This window comes from Phaethon lepturus, unplaced genomic scaffold (genome assembly GCF_000687285.1).
Source record: "Phaethon lepturus isolate BGI_N335 unplaced genomic scaffold, ASM68728v1 scaffold17793, whole genome shotgun sequence".
Classification (NCBI taxonomy): domain Eukaryota; kingdom Metazoa; phylum Chordata; class Aves; order Phaethontiformes; family Phaethontidae; genus Phaethon; species Phaethon lepturus.
The window spans coordinates 1-15970 of NW_010529906.1; the positions used below are offsets into that span (position 1 = coordinate 1).

The 15970-nt window shown below is 41.2% G+C and overlaps 1 protein-coding gene across 1 annotated transcript in view; it reads left to right on the forward strand.

Moving 5' to 3' along the window:
• Positions 1 to 4024: 4024 nt before the first annotated feature.
• Positions 4025 to 15970, forward strand: part of UBR4 (ubiquitin protein ligase E3 component n-recognin 4) — a gene marked incomplete at its 5' end in the record, with an annotated part of 74255 nt that continues 62309 nt past the window's right edge. The window contains 21 exon segments of the mRNA XM_010284089.1: positions 4025 to 4122; positions 4857 to 4960; positions 5678 to 5807; positions 5912 to 6051; positions 6398 to 6500; positions 7024 to 7165; positions 7327 to 7451; positions 8172 to 8296; positions 8547 to 8606; positions 8736 to 8926; positions 9167 to 9266; positions 9356 to 9493; positions 10004 to 10121; positions 10553 to 10740; positions 11319 to 11478; positions 11611 to 11696; positions 12683 to 12852; positions 13543 to 13825; positions 14490 to 14622; positions 15047 to 15126; positions 15757 to 15885. Coding sequence (XP_010282391.1) covers positions 4025 to 4122; positions 4857 to 4960; positions 5678 to 5807; positions 5912 to 6051; positions 6398 to 6500; positions 7024 to 7165; positions 7327 to 7451; positions 8172 to 8296; positions 8547 to 8606; positions 8736 to 8926; positions 9167 to 9266; positions 9356 to 9493; positions 10004 to 10121; positions 10553 to 10740; positions 11319 to 11478; positions 11611 to 11696; positions 12683 to 12852; positions 13543 to 13825; positions 14490 to 14622; positions 15047 to 15126; positions 15757 to 15885 — 2803 coding nt within the window.

Consider the following 15970-nt stretch of genomic DNA (forward strand, 5'->3'; position numbering starts at 1 on the left):
GGCGGGACTGGGACGGTGGCCAGCGCCTGCTGGGGCTGCCGGGGAAAAAAGGGAGCCCCGAGCAGCGTCCGGGGAGTTACTCACACCCAGCCTCCTCCCGGTTTCCTGGGGACTGGGAGGCTGTCGGGGAGGTGCCCTTGGGACCTAATAAGCGGGGATGAGGATGCACGCCCGGCTGTTCGCGTTGGCTGCTGCTTGGCCACAGCTAAACCACCTTTGACAGTTACCCCGCGGAGAGGCTTCGGGACTGTTCTTGCGTTTTCGCTTTTGTTCAAGCGCGTTGCGCTTTTGCAGGCCGGGCGGTGAAAATAGTTGTCTCACCTGGTCTGTCTCCTTTGGTGACAGACTCATGGCGGGGGGCGTTGTATGGCAGTGACTTCCTTTCAGGTTTTTGCCAGTGAAATACTGCTCGTGTTTTAAGGAGGAATGAAGCTGAAGCAAATCAAGTCTGCTTTTTCTTAATCAGAAAGTTTGGACTTAGGGCATGAAAGTACTCGTTGGAGCTATTTCGTTTAACTTATAGCTTATTTTATGACCTAAAAGGCTAGGTATGAATGCCACGACATTATGTTCGGTTACAGATATATGACTCTGACCACAATAAGTTGTTAGGAAACAAAAAATAAACACTGCACTAAAGAAGATAATAAAACAAAGCCTTGTGGTATTTTGCTTAATATAGAATGGCTGAGCGTACAAGCAGTGGATGCTTCAAATTAGTGTTCTGTGCCTATATACACATAGTAGTGGTTCCCCTAGAAACCTGCATATAGTCGATATTTATGTGATTTGGGCAGTTCTTTGGCTAATCTTTCTTATAGGGACCGTTGCAGCTTCACTTTTCCTTGTGGTTCTCCACTGTCACTGTGCCTGTTCATTGCTGGAGTGTTTCGGCAGAAGAATATCATAGAAACCCTTAAGTGGATGCAGTTGACTTTTGGGAGAGGTCTGTTTCCTCCATCAGTGAGAATGATGGTTCCATTTTCCACTTGAGGTGTCAGTTTGTTGCCTTTAAGTAGCACTGCACTGAGGTTTCAGTTGTGTGCCTGATGCTGACTGTGTTTCAGAGCAGGCAGGATTTAATGCGAGCGCAAGGCCTGTGGCGTCTTGCAGGATGGTATCTTTTATTTCGTGCTTTGACATAACGTGGCAAAGCACAGGAGAAAAAGATATGGCTTGTTTGTGTTTGGAGCCATGCTTTTCTATGCTGAACAAATAATCTATCTTTAGATTTCTAATCTAAAACATTTTATCTTTTCAACTTATTTTTAGAAGATGATTGTTAGCTCTTGCAGTGAGACAGTTGGTTGACACCAATCCACAAAGTGACTGGATTTCCTGTTAAATAAATGTGGCGCATTGACAGCAAAATCACTAACATTATTCTTTTCAAAATAAATTAATAAACTCCTTTTCTTATCTCTTATATTTAATTTTTAAGTTTAAGCATCATCAAGTTACTGGAATTCCCCTGTTAGCTTGTATATTCAAGAATTGATAGATTTTGGCCTCTTACTTGATATAGATTATGGAAATGCTGACTTGGAAAGATGCAATTCAAGTGGAGCAGTTTACAAAGTCTGTGACAGTGAAATGAGGCTGGTTCTCAGGGAAGAGTTTTCAATAAAGAGGGAACTCCTGTACCTGCTGCAGTGCCTTTTCGAGGAGGAGGCTGCTTTTGTGCCTGCTGCCTTACATAAAGGGTCTATTTTGGGCCTGTTTAAGATTTGGAAGCAGAACTGAGAAAGGAGGTGGTATTTGTTGCTAATGTGTTATATTTGATATTGACACGGAGGCTTCTGGCTTAGCATAAGTAATGGTTTTCCCCAAGAAGCAAATGTTATTTAAGCAATAAATCACAGTACAATAGCCATAAGTTATTATGAAATCTCACTGTGCATGCAAAATAACACTCCAGCCTGTCACAGATTAAGCTGTTATTTTTTATTTCTGTTTATTTGCAAGGACTTGACGATTAGTTGACAGATGCCTTCCACTCTTCACTACCCTAATAAGTCCACGATTATGGATCACGTTCTTGTGATAGAGCTCAAGCCTCTTTTTGTCCAATCAGGATGAAATTTCCTGACTTGTTCTGGTTTCTGCACTTTTGTGTTCTTACACGTTGTGGGTATTGTGTCTTGCAAAGCTTGACCTATACAGCAGAATGGTAATTGAGGAGCTGCAAGTTTCTCCTGTACTCTATTCCCAAATTGTTCTCATTTGTTCTCTTAAAATACGTTGCATACATCTGCTGCAGCTAATTTATAGTTAGGCATAAAGAGGTAGATAAGCAAAATTGGAGTCTGACTATAAGAGAGCATGAACCTTCTTGCACGTGCAGTCTCTGGGCTCGTTACCCTTCGGTGCCCTTCTGACAGGAGATGGTGAGGTGAAGCCTGGTAAGACTTTGAAACTCAGTTGTGTTACATTGCTGAGTATCTTCAAAGGAAGCCTCTCGCTTCCTAACGGCTGCTTTGCTATTTCAGCTTCTTGGGTAGACTAAATCAAAACCCCTCAGAACTAAGAAATCAAAGCTACAAAGCTGTTGAGTCTGTCTTTCTGTTCATTTTTTCTGGAAGACATGATATATTCTACGGTATCTTCTGTTTCAGTCACATCTCCCATTATGACTGGAAACGATGACTTAGGATAGAAAAAGGGAAGGTCACTGGGCATAAATTGGGCGCTGTGCAGGTCAGCAGGGAATGGTGTGTCCTCTTCCTCCTCGCACCCTGCCAAAGCTGGGGTGGTTGTGTGCAGGTGGGTGAAGGGAATACGTGGGTTCGTTTTGCCATACTCCCCGGTAGCTCTAGTCATTGGCAAACTTGAGAAGTCATCGTTTTAGTTGAGTATAATATGCCATGATACGCTGATGCCCTCTGCTCCCCACCTCCCCTCCAGAAGTAAATGCTGTTGCCGGAGGTGGAGAAGGCTGTGTTTCGAGAGGTGAAGTTAAAGTGGCTGATGTAGTTGACTTGTAAAATCTCTTCTTCCGACTTGGTCATTCACATCACTGAATCAAAATGTGAAAGAAATTAGTTTAAGCATTTAATAGGCAGATATCCACATCCCTTAGCTTTGCTACAGGAAAAATTAAAGGTAGAACTAGCTATGGAGGCAGAGCTGTTTCTGTTCTTGAGGTGGTGGCCTTCAGGTTTCTGTGCAAATGGGATGTGGCGTGACGTTTTATTGCAGCAGCCTTTATTTAACGTGTCATTTCTGAGCGCAAATAGACGCTCTCCGTGGCCAGTGAGCCTCACTGAGAAACCTCAGAGACTTGACTTTCAGTGTCTTGATGCATATTTTGCTTTACAGTTTTTACTTTTGGTTTGAGTTTGCATTACATTCTAACTTGCTCTGAGCTTTGTGTGCGGGGCAGAATGATACAGATTTCTGACATTGCCAGCCTCTACCCATGAGGCTGATTACAGTGGATGTATTTTTCTCCTCTGTGTGTTACCTGCCAAAAGTCTTTACTCCCCAGCTTGTTGCAGACACTGCTGTTGTGTATTTGTTGTTATTATGCAATTGCCTGTTTTGATCCTTCTGTTTTGCAGAATTGCACAAACTCCGCTTGACTCCGTGCCTTGACAGAAAGGGAATGCCTGTGCTCCAGTCCTGGCAAACCCTGCCTAGCGTTAGCAGAACAAACAGTCCAAACTTTATGAGCAGCTGAGTTTAGAATAACTTAAAGATTAATGGATCTCTAGCTGGGAGAGCCAATTTTTAAAGATGGTATAGAGGAGAAACATTTGCAGTATTGGAATTATTTCCTTAAGTTTACTGTGTGGATAGTGATGCTATGCCATGGTCTGTCTGCTGCTGGAGGACTCAGTCCTGAGGACACAAGAGGTGGGACACAAGGGAGAGGATTCTGTTCTCAAAGCTTTGATTTGGACAGAGCACGTGATTTTAATGATCTTGTCTTACATCTTTTAATAGATATAATGTATTCTGAGTGTTGTGTGGTGCTGCTGTTGTGCTGTATACAACTGACATATCTCCTGTTCTCCTATTGCAGTGAATCTGAAATCCTGCACCATGACAAACAATATGAGCCTTTTTACTCTTCCTTCGTTGCACTTTCAACACATTACATCACTACTGTGTGTGGTCTAAGTAAGTGTTCCCCATCCTTTGCTTCTGTTGCTTTTGTGTTATGACTAGACTATAGTAAAAGTAAACTAGAACTGTTGTCCTTTTGATATTTGTCTTGAGCTCTCTCTCTCTCACCCAGATATTAAGGCAGAGCGTGTGAGGCTGGCATTGCTGGCTTTTATACTAGTAAAATGTCAATTCAGATGGAAAGGGAGACTTGTCGGTAGGAGTATTTGGCCATTTGTGCAGCATTGACACTTTGGTTGCTTATTCATTGGCCTGCCTTCATTTAGGGAAAATAATTTTTGGTTAAATGAAGTGTTTAAATCCATTTTCAGGATTTTTAGATTGTTCTTTAGCAGTTATGTTATGAAGTTGGAATTAATGATCAAAACATCATGACTCAAAATAGTTTACATTATTTTGGCTGTCACAGTTTAGCAATTTCAGCAGTAAAGTGGTTGTGGTCAACTTGTTTCATGTTCTTCAATGCTTCTGTCAGTATTCAATGTTGCTGGGGAAGCGATGGTATCTTTCTAAATAACCTTGTCTGAGTAGAAGGTATTATCTGTGTTTTACTGACATTTCTTGGGTTACGTTTTAATGAGGCTGAAATTATATTGCATCTGTGTGTTGGACATGATAGACTGTGTATGTGTGCGTGTTGCATAGCATTCTGCTTTACTGAAAGCATTAAGAACATCATACACTGAATTATTTAAAAACTGAGTGATGTAAACATCTGCTTTTTTCAGTACCGAGAAACCAGTTGCAATCAGTGGCGGCTGCTTGTAAAGTCCTGATTGAATTCTCACTGCTGCGTCTTGAGAACCCAGATGAAGCGTGTGCTGTTTCACAGGTGAGCACAGATCTCGACCGTGTGGGCAAACCTTAGTGCAAAAACAGTCTTTGGCCTCTAATTCCAAAATGTTTGCTTTAATGTTACATAAGACAAAATTACTGAAGTTCTTAAAATATTTAAGATCTGGCACTTTGGTAGAGACTGATACCTGCCGGATCTTTCCTCTGCATTCTTTTCTCAGAATTTCAGCTTGTGAGCAAGCCAAAATAAAGGTAGCCTGAAGCCTTGCTTAAGCTAATCTCTCTTAAATTTGTTTCAGTTTCCTATAGTCTGATTTGGTTTTGTGTAATAACCTGTATCAAAACTGTTCTGTTGCCCATTTGTTGAGTTTTTAAGGATGGATTCTTCCCCAGTTGTATTTTAGTCTTCTAGGAAGAGCTCAAATCTATTTCAAAGAGAAAGGCATGTGAAAAGTGTTCACATAGTGTAGCTTTTGATAGGGCCGGCTTTAAGGCTTAGTGTGTCATAGGAGGGAGAGCTTTTCCAGATGCTTTTCCATAACAAGCACATGGGACAGTGTTAGCAACCTGAATTATCTGCAGCTAGTAAGCTGTCATGATTGTTGGTATGAGAACAGAGTGGATTCGAGAAGTTGCAGTAGCCTTACTAGCTGAAGTTGCAGTACTCTTAATGCAGCTGCTTAGAATAAATGACATCGAGGAATAATTGGAATCAAGAGAGTTTAAATTGTACTTGATATCTTTTTCTTTGTAGAAACACCTCATTCTACTGATAAAGGGGCTGTGCACGGGCTGCAGCCGCCTGGATCGAACTGAAATCATTACCTTCACGGCAATGATGAAATCGGCCAAGCTGCCTCAGACTGTCAAAACCCTCTCTGATGGTAGGTGTTTTAATTTATGGTTATATCACTGCGGGACTTGAGCTAGGCATAGAAAATACTATGGTTTTGGTGTGTCAAATGGTGTTTTGCTGTTTCCCCTGCAGTAGAGGACCAGAAGGAGCTGGCCTCCCCGGTGAGCCCAGAACTAAGACAGAAGGAAGTGCAGATGAACTTCCTCAATCAGTTGACATCAGTCTTTAACCCTAGAGTCTCGTCATCACCATCTATCACACCAGAGACACAGGTAAACAAACAGCCCTAGAATAGAAGCAGTCTGAATTTTAGCATTAGTAACATTAGTGCAGGGAAGGACAGAGGGCAGTAAGTGGTAGTTTTTTAATACATATGTGTAAAGACCTTTTTTAAATATGTAAATCCGACTTGAATGCTGATGAATGGCAAATGAGAAAGTACTGTTTGCATTATGTTGGCAATACTAGCTTTGTTGCTTCATGGAAGCTAATGTTCAGTGATATTCATCGCTCTTTTGCATTCTGCTGCTGATGCACCTTGCTCCTGTGTAGAGACTTACGACAACACTGTATATTTTTAATGCTTGGATGATATATTTAGTATGCGCTTGCTTTTAGGTGGAAGGAGAGGGCGAGGATCAAGCTTCCACAGATCAAACCTCTGCAGCAAAGACGAAAAGCATATTCATCGCTCAGAATGTAGCCAGCCTACAAGAACTTGGTGAGAATCATCTTTCTAGCATGGGGAAAAAAAAAGGCTAGAGCAAATATCTCTCCAGTGTTACACCTTGCAGCTCTGAATGGGAAGAAACTTTCTGACCTAAAGGATTCACTCGATTGCATGCTCATGTTACCAAGGGAGGCTGTGGCTGTAATGTAGTTTTCTTCATTGCAGAGGAGATGAGCTCAGTGTATTTGTATGCAGTAGGTTTGTTTCTGGGGGGAGGAAATGTGGATGGGATAAAATAGCCTATGGGACGGATTACTGAGCAGGTGTGAATTAGACCTGATGTGCCACATAACATGTGCAGAGAGCTTTGTGACACTTGTGACGAGTCCTGGCTGAAAACTTCACCATCTGGTTTATGTGTTATTAACTAGTCTTTATCTTGTTACCTCATCTCTGATGATACTTTCTCACCACAAAGAATAATTAAGTCAATTATTGATGACCGTTAGATCTGTTCTGCTTAGAAGCTCTCCCACGGAACAGTAAAAGTAACACTGCTGTTTTTGTTTGGTAGGTGGCTCTGAAAAACTGCTGAGAGTGTGCCTGAACCTCCCATACTTCTTGCGATACATAAATCGATTTCAGGATGCAGTGTCAGCCAACTCATTTTTTATTATGCCAGCCACAGTGGCAGATGCCACTGCTGTTCGCAATGGGTAAGAGTCTGTCTGTCAGCACTCGTCTTTGGTAGATGCTGGGTACCCTGTATGAGAGAAGATAACTGTGCTTAGATACGCAGTATCAATTATTGTGCTGCTCCCGTGAGCTGTCTGATGTGTACCTTGTATTGCTGAACCTTGACGTGTCGTTACTATAGATTTCATTCGCTGGTAATAGATGTGACCATGGCACTGGATACCCTGTCTCTGCCTGTCTTGGAGCCCCTGACACCCACGCGTCTCCAAGATGTGACTGTTCTTGCTCTGAGCTGTCTCTATGCAGGTGAATGGATTTCCTGTATTTTCTTTGGAGCTTTAAGTCACTCTCGCTTTTGCTCTGCTTTGTTACCTGCACATTTGAGGCTCAGCCCCCAGGTAACCTTTATTTCTCATGAATTTGAAAGCTGTGCAGCATACTGCATAGTACGGTGACTGGATTAATATGAAAGTTGTTACAGTGATGCTGAAATTCTGATATATTCTGTGCATTTTCTTGTCAGTATCTGAGAGAAAGACTGAGTGACTCAACATCTTCTTAATAGCCTGTAATTTCAGTTCTTTTTTTTTTAAGTTCCGAGCATAACATATTTTTGCAATGCTTATGGCTTCAGCTTAATTGGTTGTGCCCCTAAATTAACCTTGTTTCCCAGGATTGGTTTAAATACACCAGAATCCTGAGTGTTTAATTGGTATGGATAAGATTTTTAGAGTGATGCGGCAGTTGAGTATGAAGATAGCCTTAAAACTGGTATTGAATTACATGGTAAAACATTTCCTTCTTTAATTGTTCTCATGCGTTTCTGTAGCACAAAAATTGACTCTTTTAGGGGTACTTCAGAAAGATTTTTTTTTTTTTAATCTGTCAGCTGTATTACTGAGTATTCCCAGCTCCATCAAGTTTACAGACATGTTTGATACTGATTGTTTTAATGTGCTGAGTAGGAACATTGAGTCCCAAGACTGGCTCTTAATAAGAATGTTACCTCCACTTGTTTTCAATCAGGTGTGAGTGTGGCAACTTGCATGGCCATCCTACATGTGGGTAGCACTCAACAGGTACGAACTGGGTCAACAAGTTCCAAAGAAGAAGATTATGAAAATGATGCTGCTACTATTGTACAGAAATGTGTAAGTAAACCAGAGAGTGCTTGTTGCTTTCATTCTCGGCAAGTGAAGCACATAGAATTTGTATTTATTTGGATTGCAATACATATCTCTTATTTTTAGTCATTGGACTCGCTGATAATGGAAGTAATGGGGTGGCTAATTGTAGAGGGCAATATACAGTTGTACTTGGAGTTTTAAACATATGTCTGGTGGTTTATTATTGCCCAGTGGGGCACTTTAAACATTTCCATGGTTTTGGATTTCTTTGCAGCTTGAAATCTATGAAATGATTGGGCAAGCCATCAGCAATTCACGCCGTGCAGGGGGTGAGGTAAGATTTGCATCTTAGGAAGTTTTTTCACTGTTTTTGTGCTGGTATATTTTGGCATTTGGATTGACACTATTTTGTCTTTTTAATGCTTTTTTTTTCTTCCCCCTCCCTTCACTTTTGGGATGATAGCATTATCAGAACTTCCAGCTGCTCGGAGCTTGGTGTTTGCTAAACAGCCTCTTCCTCATCTTGAACCTCAGCCCCACGGCCTTGGCTGATAAGGGAAAGGAGAAAGATCCATTGGCTGCTCTTCGTGTCAGAGACATTATTGCTCGTACTAAGGAGGGCGTTGGGTCTCCCAAACTAGGACCTGGGAAAGGGTATGTAAATACCCTACTGAAGTAATCATTGTCCATGTATCTAACTGTGCCGAGCAAGCAACTACTCTTGCTCAGCAACAACAAGACAGCCTCTTGTTGGTTTCTTGAAATTTTGTCTTGTAATTCAAGTCTTGATTCTTTAAAAGAAGTTGTCTTCAGTTTAGCAAAGCAGTCACTTGACTCAACTTTTTACATACATATATTTCCCCCAAAGTTACATTGTACCCTTTGTTTTTGTAGGCATCAAGGGTTTGGTGTTCTGTCAGTGGTGCTAGCAAATCATGCTATCAAATTGCTGTCGTCGCTCTTTCAAGATCTGCAAGTGGAGGCGTTACACAAGGTATGTAGATAGCATGTACATTCTTGTGAAACATCTTGCTTTCTGCACTGAAATACACTTTAAATTCTCTTCTCAATGCCGTCCTGCAGGGCTGGGAGAGTGATGGTCCGCCAGCAGTGCTGGATATCATGGCTCAAAGCACATCCATCCAGAGAATTCAGCGGCTGATAGATTCTGTACCACTCACTAATTTGCTGCTGACTTTACTATCTACTTCCTACAGAAAGGTAGGAACTCGCATACAGCTAGAGAACTTCTATAGCTGAGCCGCTCCTGCTAAGTGTCATCTGCATGGACAATTCTCACTTTACAAACAGTGACTATGCTAAGAAGAATTTAGAATTCTTCCTTCAGAAGCTGTCAACTGGGGCCTCTCTCTTTCCTCTTTTCAAAGATGTAAATCTGACAAACTTGCTCTAATAAAATTTTTCTGTAAACTCAGTGGTGTGTTTGAGATTAGTGAGAAGGTGAAAAGACTGTATTCAAAATGGATGCTTTTATGTTAGAGCTGTTACTTGAAGTGTTGCTTACAAGCTTGGCATAGGTTATTTGTTTTCAACCATCCTGTGTAATTTTTTAATACAACTTAAAGGGGAAAGGCCTTGCAAAACTGTTAATAAATTATTTGAGACAAAGTTGCCAGAACAAAATTAAAATGCATTAGGAACTTACTCTTTTTTTCAAATTCTTATCCTTCATAATCCTAAAATTTAACTTATTCCGCTGTTCTTCTCAAGGCTTGTGTCTTGCAGCGTCAGAGGAAGGGCTCCATGAGCAGTGACGCAAGTGCCTCCACTGATTCTAATACTTACTATGAGGATGATTTTAGCAGCACTGAGGAGGACAGCAGCCAAGGTAATAGAGTTTGCAGCGAGCAACTTAAGTCGGGATTTTACGCTGTCTTTCAGATTTAGTGGAAACCTGACTACTGGGTTGTTGCCTTCTTGGACTGGAATGACATGTAATGCTGAAAATATGAAACAGTTTGTAAGATCTGTTTGGCAGAAGTAATGCTGACTGTACTCTTTTATGTAAACTGAAGCCAGAGTGCCTGGGATTTGGCAGTATTTGCTTAAGAGGAGAGTGGAAATAATTTCTTCTTGTAAACTCCTGCTGGATTTCTGTAAAAGTGCTTAGCCTTGTGATTTTGAAAGGAAAAATGAAGATGGCACACGCCTTAATTCTGCTCGCTGAAACTCTTTGTCAGGCCTTTTCTTAGCCGAGTAGTTTGCATAAGGTATTTGCTTATAATAGTATGCTTTTGTTTTTCCTGCCTCCTGTGTTAGATGACGACAGCGAACCAATCCTAGGGCAATGGTTTGAAGAGACAATCTCTCCAAGCAAAGAGAAAGTGGCCCCACCACCCCCGCCTCCACCACCGCCTTTGGAGAGCTCGCCTAGGGTGAAAAGCCCTAACAAACAGACTACTGGGGAGAATGGGAACATCCTGGCCAGCCGCAAAGATCCAGAATTGGTATGGGAAGGTCTTCAGGCTTAGTGGAATAACTGATGTGCTGTAACGTTATTTACTTGCCGGTGGCTAGTGATGTTGACGGACAAGATGATAAATGTCAGGTATTTTAAATACACTGCTGATACAGAATCGATGAGTGTCTTGGCTTTGAAGAAAGAGAATCTACTCTTCTGTTACATGGAATATCACTCTATTTGTTTCTGCCAGGGAAGCAAAGACTGAAGAGAATATCTATTTTGGTTACAGATGGAGGGGGAAAATGAGGGCAGAGCTATAAGTGAAATGACTTGCTGATAGAATGCATTTAGCCCCAACTCTGTTGGGTAAAGACAAAAATAAATACTGCAGTCGAGAAGTTAGAGACTTGCAACCTTTGTAGAGAATTCTAAAATCGGTCCAGATATAGAATACCGAGTGCAGTGAGCTGGGTTGTGATGAGTAAACCTGTACTCCTCTGCCAGGAGTGGAGTTAGGGGACTTGATTTATTTTGCTGATGGTTTAGTTTTTGTATAATGTTGTCTTACAGTCCCTCTGCTTTTGTTGCTGCTATAGTGTGGTTTTTTTTTTTTTTTTCCAGTTTTTGAGCCTAGCTTCAAATATTTTGAATTTTATCACTTCTTCTATGCTGAACTCCAGGAATAACTTCATTCGCAACTACCTGAGCGTGTCTCTCTCGGAGCAACACATGGCTACACTAGCTAGCATCATCAAAGAAGTGGATAAGGACGGGCTTAAGGGTGAGTGAGCAGAACTTCTCTGTTAGAGAACATAGACCGTAGGATATATAGGTGTATATTTTCTTAGTTTCATGTGGAAATTTTAAATGTGGGAGAGCAATGGTAGTAAATGGCTTGATCCCTGTCTCGCAGGCACGTCAGATGAGGAGTTTGCTGCTGCACTGTATCACTTCAACCATTCCTTGGTGACGTCAGATCTTCAGTCCCCTGCCTTGCAGGTAAGTCTGTGACTGAACATATAAATAAAATGAAGATGTGTTGGTATCTGTTAAAGTCTCTACAGGGATTCTCTGCACCTAGAGTAGTGTGGTGATGGTTCCATTTGGCTGTAGAGAATATTGTTTTGCAAACAGAGCTTGGAATATTTTGGATCCAATGAGTTGTATGACCTTTGCAGACATCCAGTACAAAACATCCTGCAGAGTGTGCACTTAACATCTAGAGTTCAAATCAATCCAAGGAACTTTGAAGGTGATGAAAACTGAAAAGGAAATGAGTTTGTATCTTTTGTTTTGGAGACTTGCTTCTATCCATGCGTTTATCAAGAGGCGTTCCTGCAGATTTGCTTTGCTGTCAGGACTGATGCCAAAAGGCCTTCTGTCTTGGGAGAGAATCAAATTAATCCTTTCGCTTTCATGAACTAACTTTATAGCTTCTAGGTTTCTTTGCTAGGTTGTGGGCTGACCCAACTTAACACTATAAGCAGAGGTTATACATCTGCTTACCAATCAGTGAATTCAATCTATATACTTTTTGTTGACTGTTTTCTGCTGTATTTAAAATACTCTGCTGTTTGTTTTTTTTAAATCAGTTGAACTTTTCAGAAATCTTTTTGCTATATTTGAAAAGAAGCAAGCATTACTGTGGTCAGAGGGGTCATCTTCCAAATTCTTAGATACTGAATGTAATGGCATAATCTCTCCAGCTGTGATATTGCAGTAAATGAGTAGAGGTCATTGATGCCATTTTTTCCTGCATTGGCGTTGAAGTTGAGAGCTTGTTGTGTTTTAGGTGGCAAAGTGACAGCGTAAGTGCCCCTCAGCAGCTATGCCATATATATGAGATAGGAGAGATATTGCTGTGTGAACCCTTAGGAGCTCTGAGAGCCCTGCTGTTTATTGTCATCTGTATGTTCAGATCATGCTTTTCATTAAAGCATCAGGCAGGACTTGCCTCTTCTCAACAAGTCTCTGCTTTGTTCCAGAACACACTTCTTCAGCAGCTGGGAGTTGCCCCTTTTTCTGAAGGTCCGTGGCCTCTCTACATCCATCCTCAAAGTTTGTCGGTGCTCTCGCGTCTTCTCCTGATTTGGCAGCATAAAGCCACTGCCCAGGGAGATCCTGACGTTCCAGAATGTCTTAAAGTTTGGGAAAGGTGAGGTAATTTTAAGCTGAAAGTCAGTCATCTCTTGGTGCTCTCCTTTTCTATCATGTGCAGATTCTCTGGGATCGGCATAACAAGTGTTTGTGTGTGTTCTCTGAGCAGTGATGGTATGTGGTGCTTGGAGGAGCAGAGGGTCAGTCTTCCGTGGTGCTGGAGTCCTTCACCTAGAGCACAGGAAGCCTAGAATCAGGATTAAGTGAATGGAGGCTGAATTACTTACAGCAGTGCTGGTTTTAAAGAGAGAAGGCGAATGTCTTATTTCAGTAGGTTTCTGGTAGGTTGTGTTGGGACAGTGCCAAGATTTGTCCCCTCTGCCATTACCTGAATGTGAAAGTCTCTGATAGGGCTTAGCTGACTGAAAGCTCTAGTGAACAGCCTTTCCTGTGAGAACAAGTTTGCATCTCTCTCTCTCCCCCTTTGAATGATTGTTCATGTTTTCCATCAAATGTATTTGCCGCTAATGGAATTTTTGTAGGTTTTACTGTTTGCATAGTCTCATTTCGATACATAATGTAGTGAATTATTATTTGTGCATATATTATATATGTAGTGAACTAGTAGAAGAATAAGCAGAAAAATGTAATTGTGAAAATGTTTCTCTAACCTTACTTTAAGAGATCGGAAAGAGGGATCTAAGCAAGGAGAAAAGTAAACTTCATAAACTTCCTCTCCTGTTGTCAGGTTTGTGGGCACACTGAAGCAAAATGCCTTGCAGGGGACTCTTCCCAGTGACACAGAAGATCTGAATGTTGAACATCTCCAGCTGCTGCTGCTTATTTTTCACAATTTCTCTGAGAGGGGCCGCAGATCTATCATGATGCTCTGTATCCAGACGATTGTGGAGCTGACAGTGAACATGGATACCCAGCAATGTTCTGTGCCACTTATCGTGGCACGTCTACTCTTGGTATTTGACTACCTGCTGCATCAGTATTCCAAGGCTCCCATGTACCTATTTGAACAGGTAAGATTTTGAGATCATGTTCTGTTTTTTCAGTTGGTCACCCAGCAGAAATCTGTAATAGGCAGTCATTTGGTGTGTTCTGGTGTCTTCGTGACCTTTGCGAATAAATCGGTTTTGATATTGTTGCCAGCCTTTGTAGTTATAATGCATGATTAACTATGGTTGCTGACTCATAGAATTGCAGAATCTTTGGGTTGGAAGGGACCTTTTCCTAGCAGCAGTTCAGTTTGAGTGTAAATTCCCTCTGTCACTACTGTCCTAATAAATCCTGGTAAGGACAGGATGAATGCCCTGCCTCATCTTTCAAAATCTTGAGTATTTGTGTAGTTAGGCACCGTTTCATAAATATCTTGTACTTGCTTTAGCTTTTTGCTGTTGAGGTTTTTGGCGCTGTTCTCATTAATGGGATGCTAGTGTTTTGTGCGTGGCTTTTTCAGTTGTTGGAAGCTTGACCATTGATTTAAGTTGCTCACTCCAGAATAAAAATCATCAGGTAGGGAACAGGGCTTCCCTCAGAAGCTGGGAGTGAATGTGTTTTAGCAGCAGGGTGGTTTTGTAGTTTATGTTTCTTTTTCTGTTGGTGGTGGCATTTTTCCCCCCTACCTCTTAATGGTAAGCATGACATAGTTTTTTTGTGTGTGTGGTTTTTTTTTTTTAAACGTAGGTGCAATATAATTTGCTGACTCCACCCATTGGCTGGGTGAGTGGATCCCAGGACAGTAGCAGACGAACGTCTGTCCCACTTTATCATGGGTTTAAAGAAGTGGAAGAAAACTGGACCAAACACTGTTCATCAGGTAAGAAAGAAAATTTTTATTTTATTTATTTTATTTTTTATTCCAAGATTTGCTTTTACAAATAAATGAGAGCCCTTGGTGTGGGTAGCTTTTCCTACTTTTGATGGGCATAGTTACAATAGATAAAGGTGCATCTAATAATGCAAGAAAAGTTCTATTAAACAAAATTACTGTCATCTAGGATTATGCTACAAGTAATTAAAAATAAGTATGTATTTGTTGTGCCAGGATTGTAGGAGTAGGAAAACCTTGGCTGCATATAGCATAGGTTAGAGCATGTATAATGTGTCATGGAGCTAGCTTAATAGAAACTGGTAGTTGTCTTAAAATGTGAAAGGTTGTGGGGAGGCAGGAGAGATTATAACACAATACTGCCTAATTAAAACTGTCACTTTGAACGTTATTTTCTGTCCTCATGTTCCAGATGCAGTTCCACAGCCCAGGTTCTACTGCATCCTCTCTCTAGAAGCTTCTGAAGATGATCTGAACCGTCTAGATAGCACGGTATTGGGATTTCTGTTTTAAAGACCTTTCTGTAAGCCTTCAGAGGGTATGTTGATTTGACAAGTGCCAGGGACAACAGACGAGAAGGAAAGACTTGATGAAGGAGAGAAACCAGAAATTTTTCACTGAGTGGAGAAAGGAATAGTGGCTGGATAAGATAATATGGGGTTCCTTTTTGCACCTAAATATGTGTCAGGGAAGTCAGTATGCAAAGTCTAGGAAGGTGTGTTGGATTACTTGTAGTAATGCTTGTGATTCAAATATGTGTGCTATGACAGAGCGCCCTATCATATCCACACTTATTTTTCAGTGCCTCTGAAACATCTGAGACAAAGACAGGTGGCATTAGAGTTGCTTTCTCATCACTTTGCTCCATGTTTTTCCTGCGTTTTGTTTCCTCACTAAATTTGTTGTCATCAAGGTTATGGGCATGCTTTGTGCATGCATGCAATGTTCATTGGTACTCAGACTGGGGAGAGAAATACCCGACAGAACTAACTTCCTGAAGTCTTATTTTCCATAGTTTTGGTCTGTGGGTATTCTGAATACTTAAGAGATGATCTGGGCTGTATATGAATGCAGAGCTGTGCAATTTGCAAAGCAATGTTCCTGACTTGTCATCTCTTACAGGTTTGTGAGGTCCTTTTCTCTAGGACTATGAAGTATGATGAGCTTTACACAGCCCTGACTTCATTACTTGCAGCTGGATCACAGTTTGATACACTCAGGAGGAAAGAGAATAAAAATGTCACTGCACTGGTAAGACTGTGTTGCTGTAATGTTGTCTGTGTCAAGGAATAATAATTTTTCAAATTTGGTATTTTCAAGCAAAGTATGGTTTGAC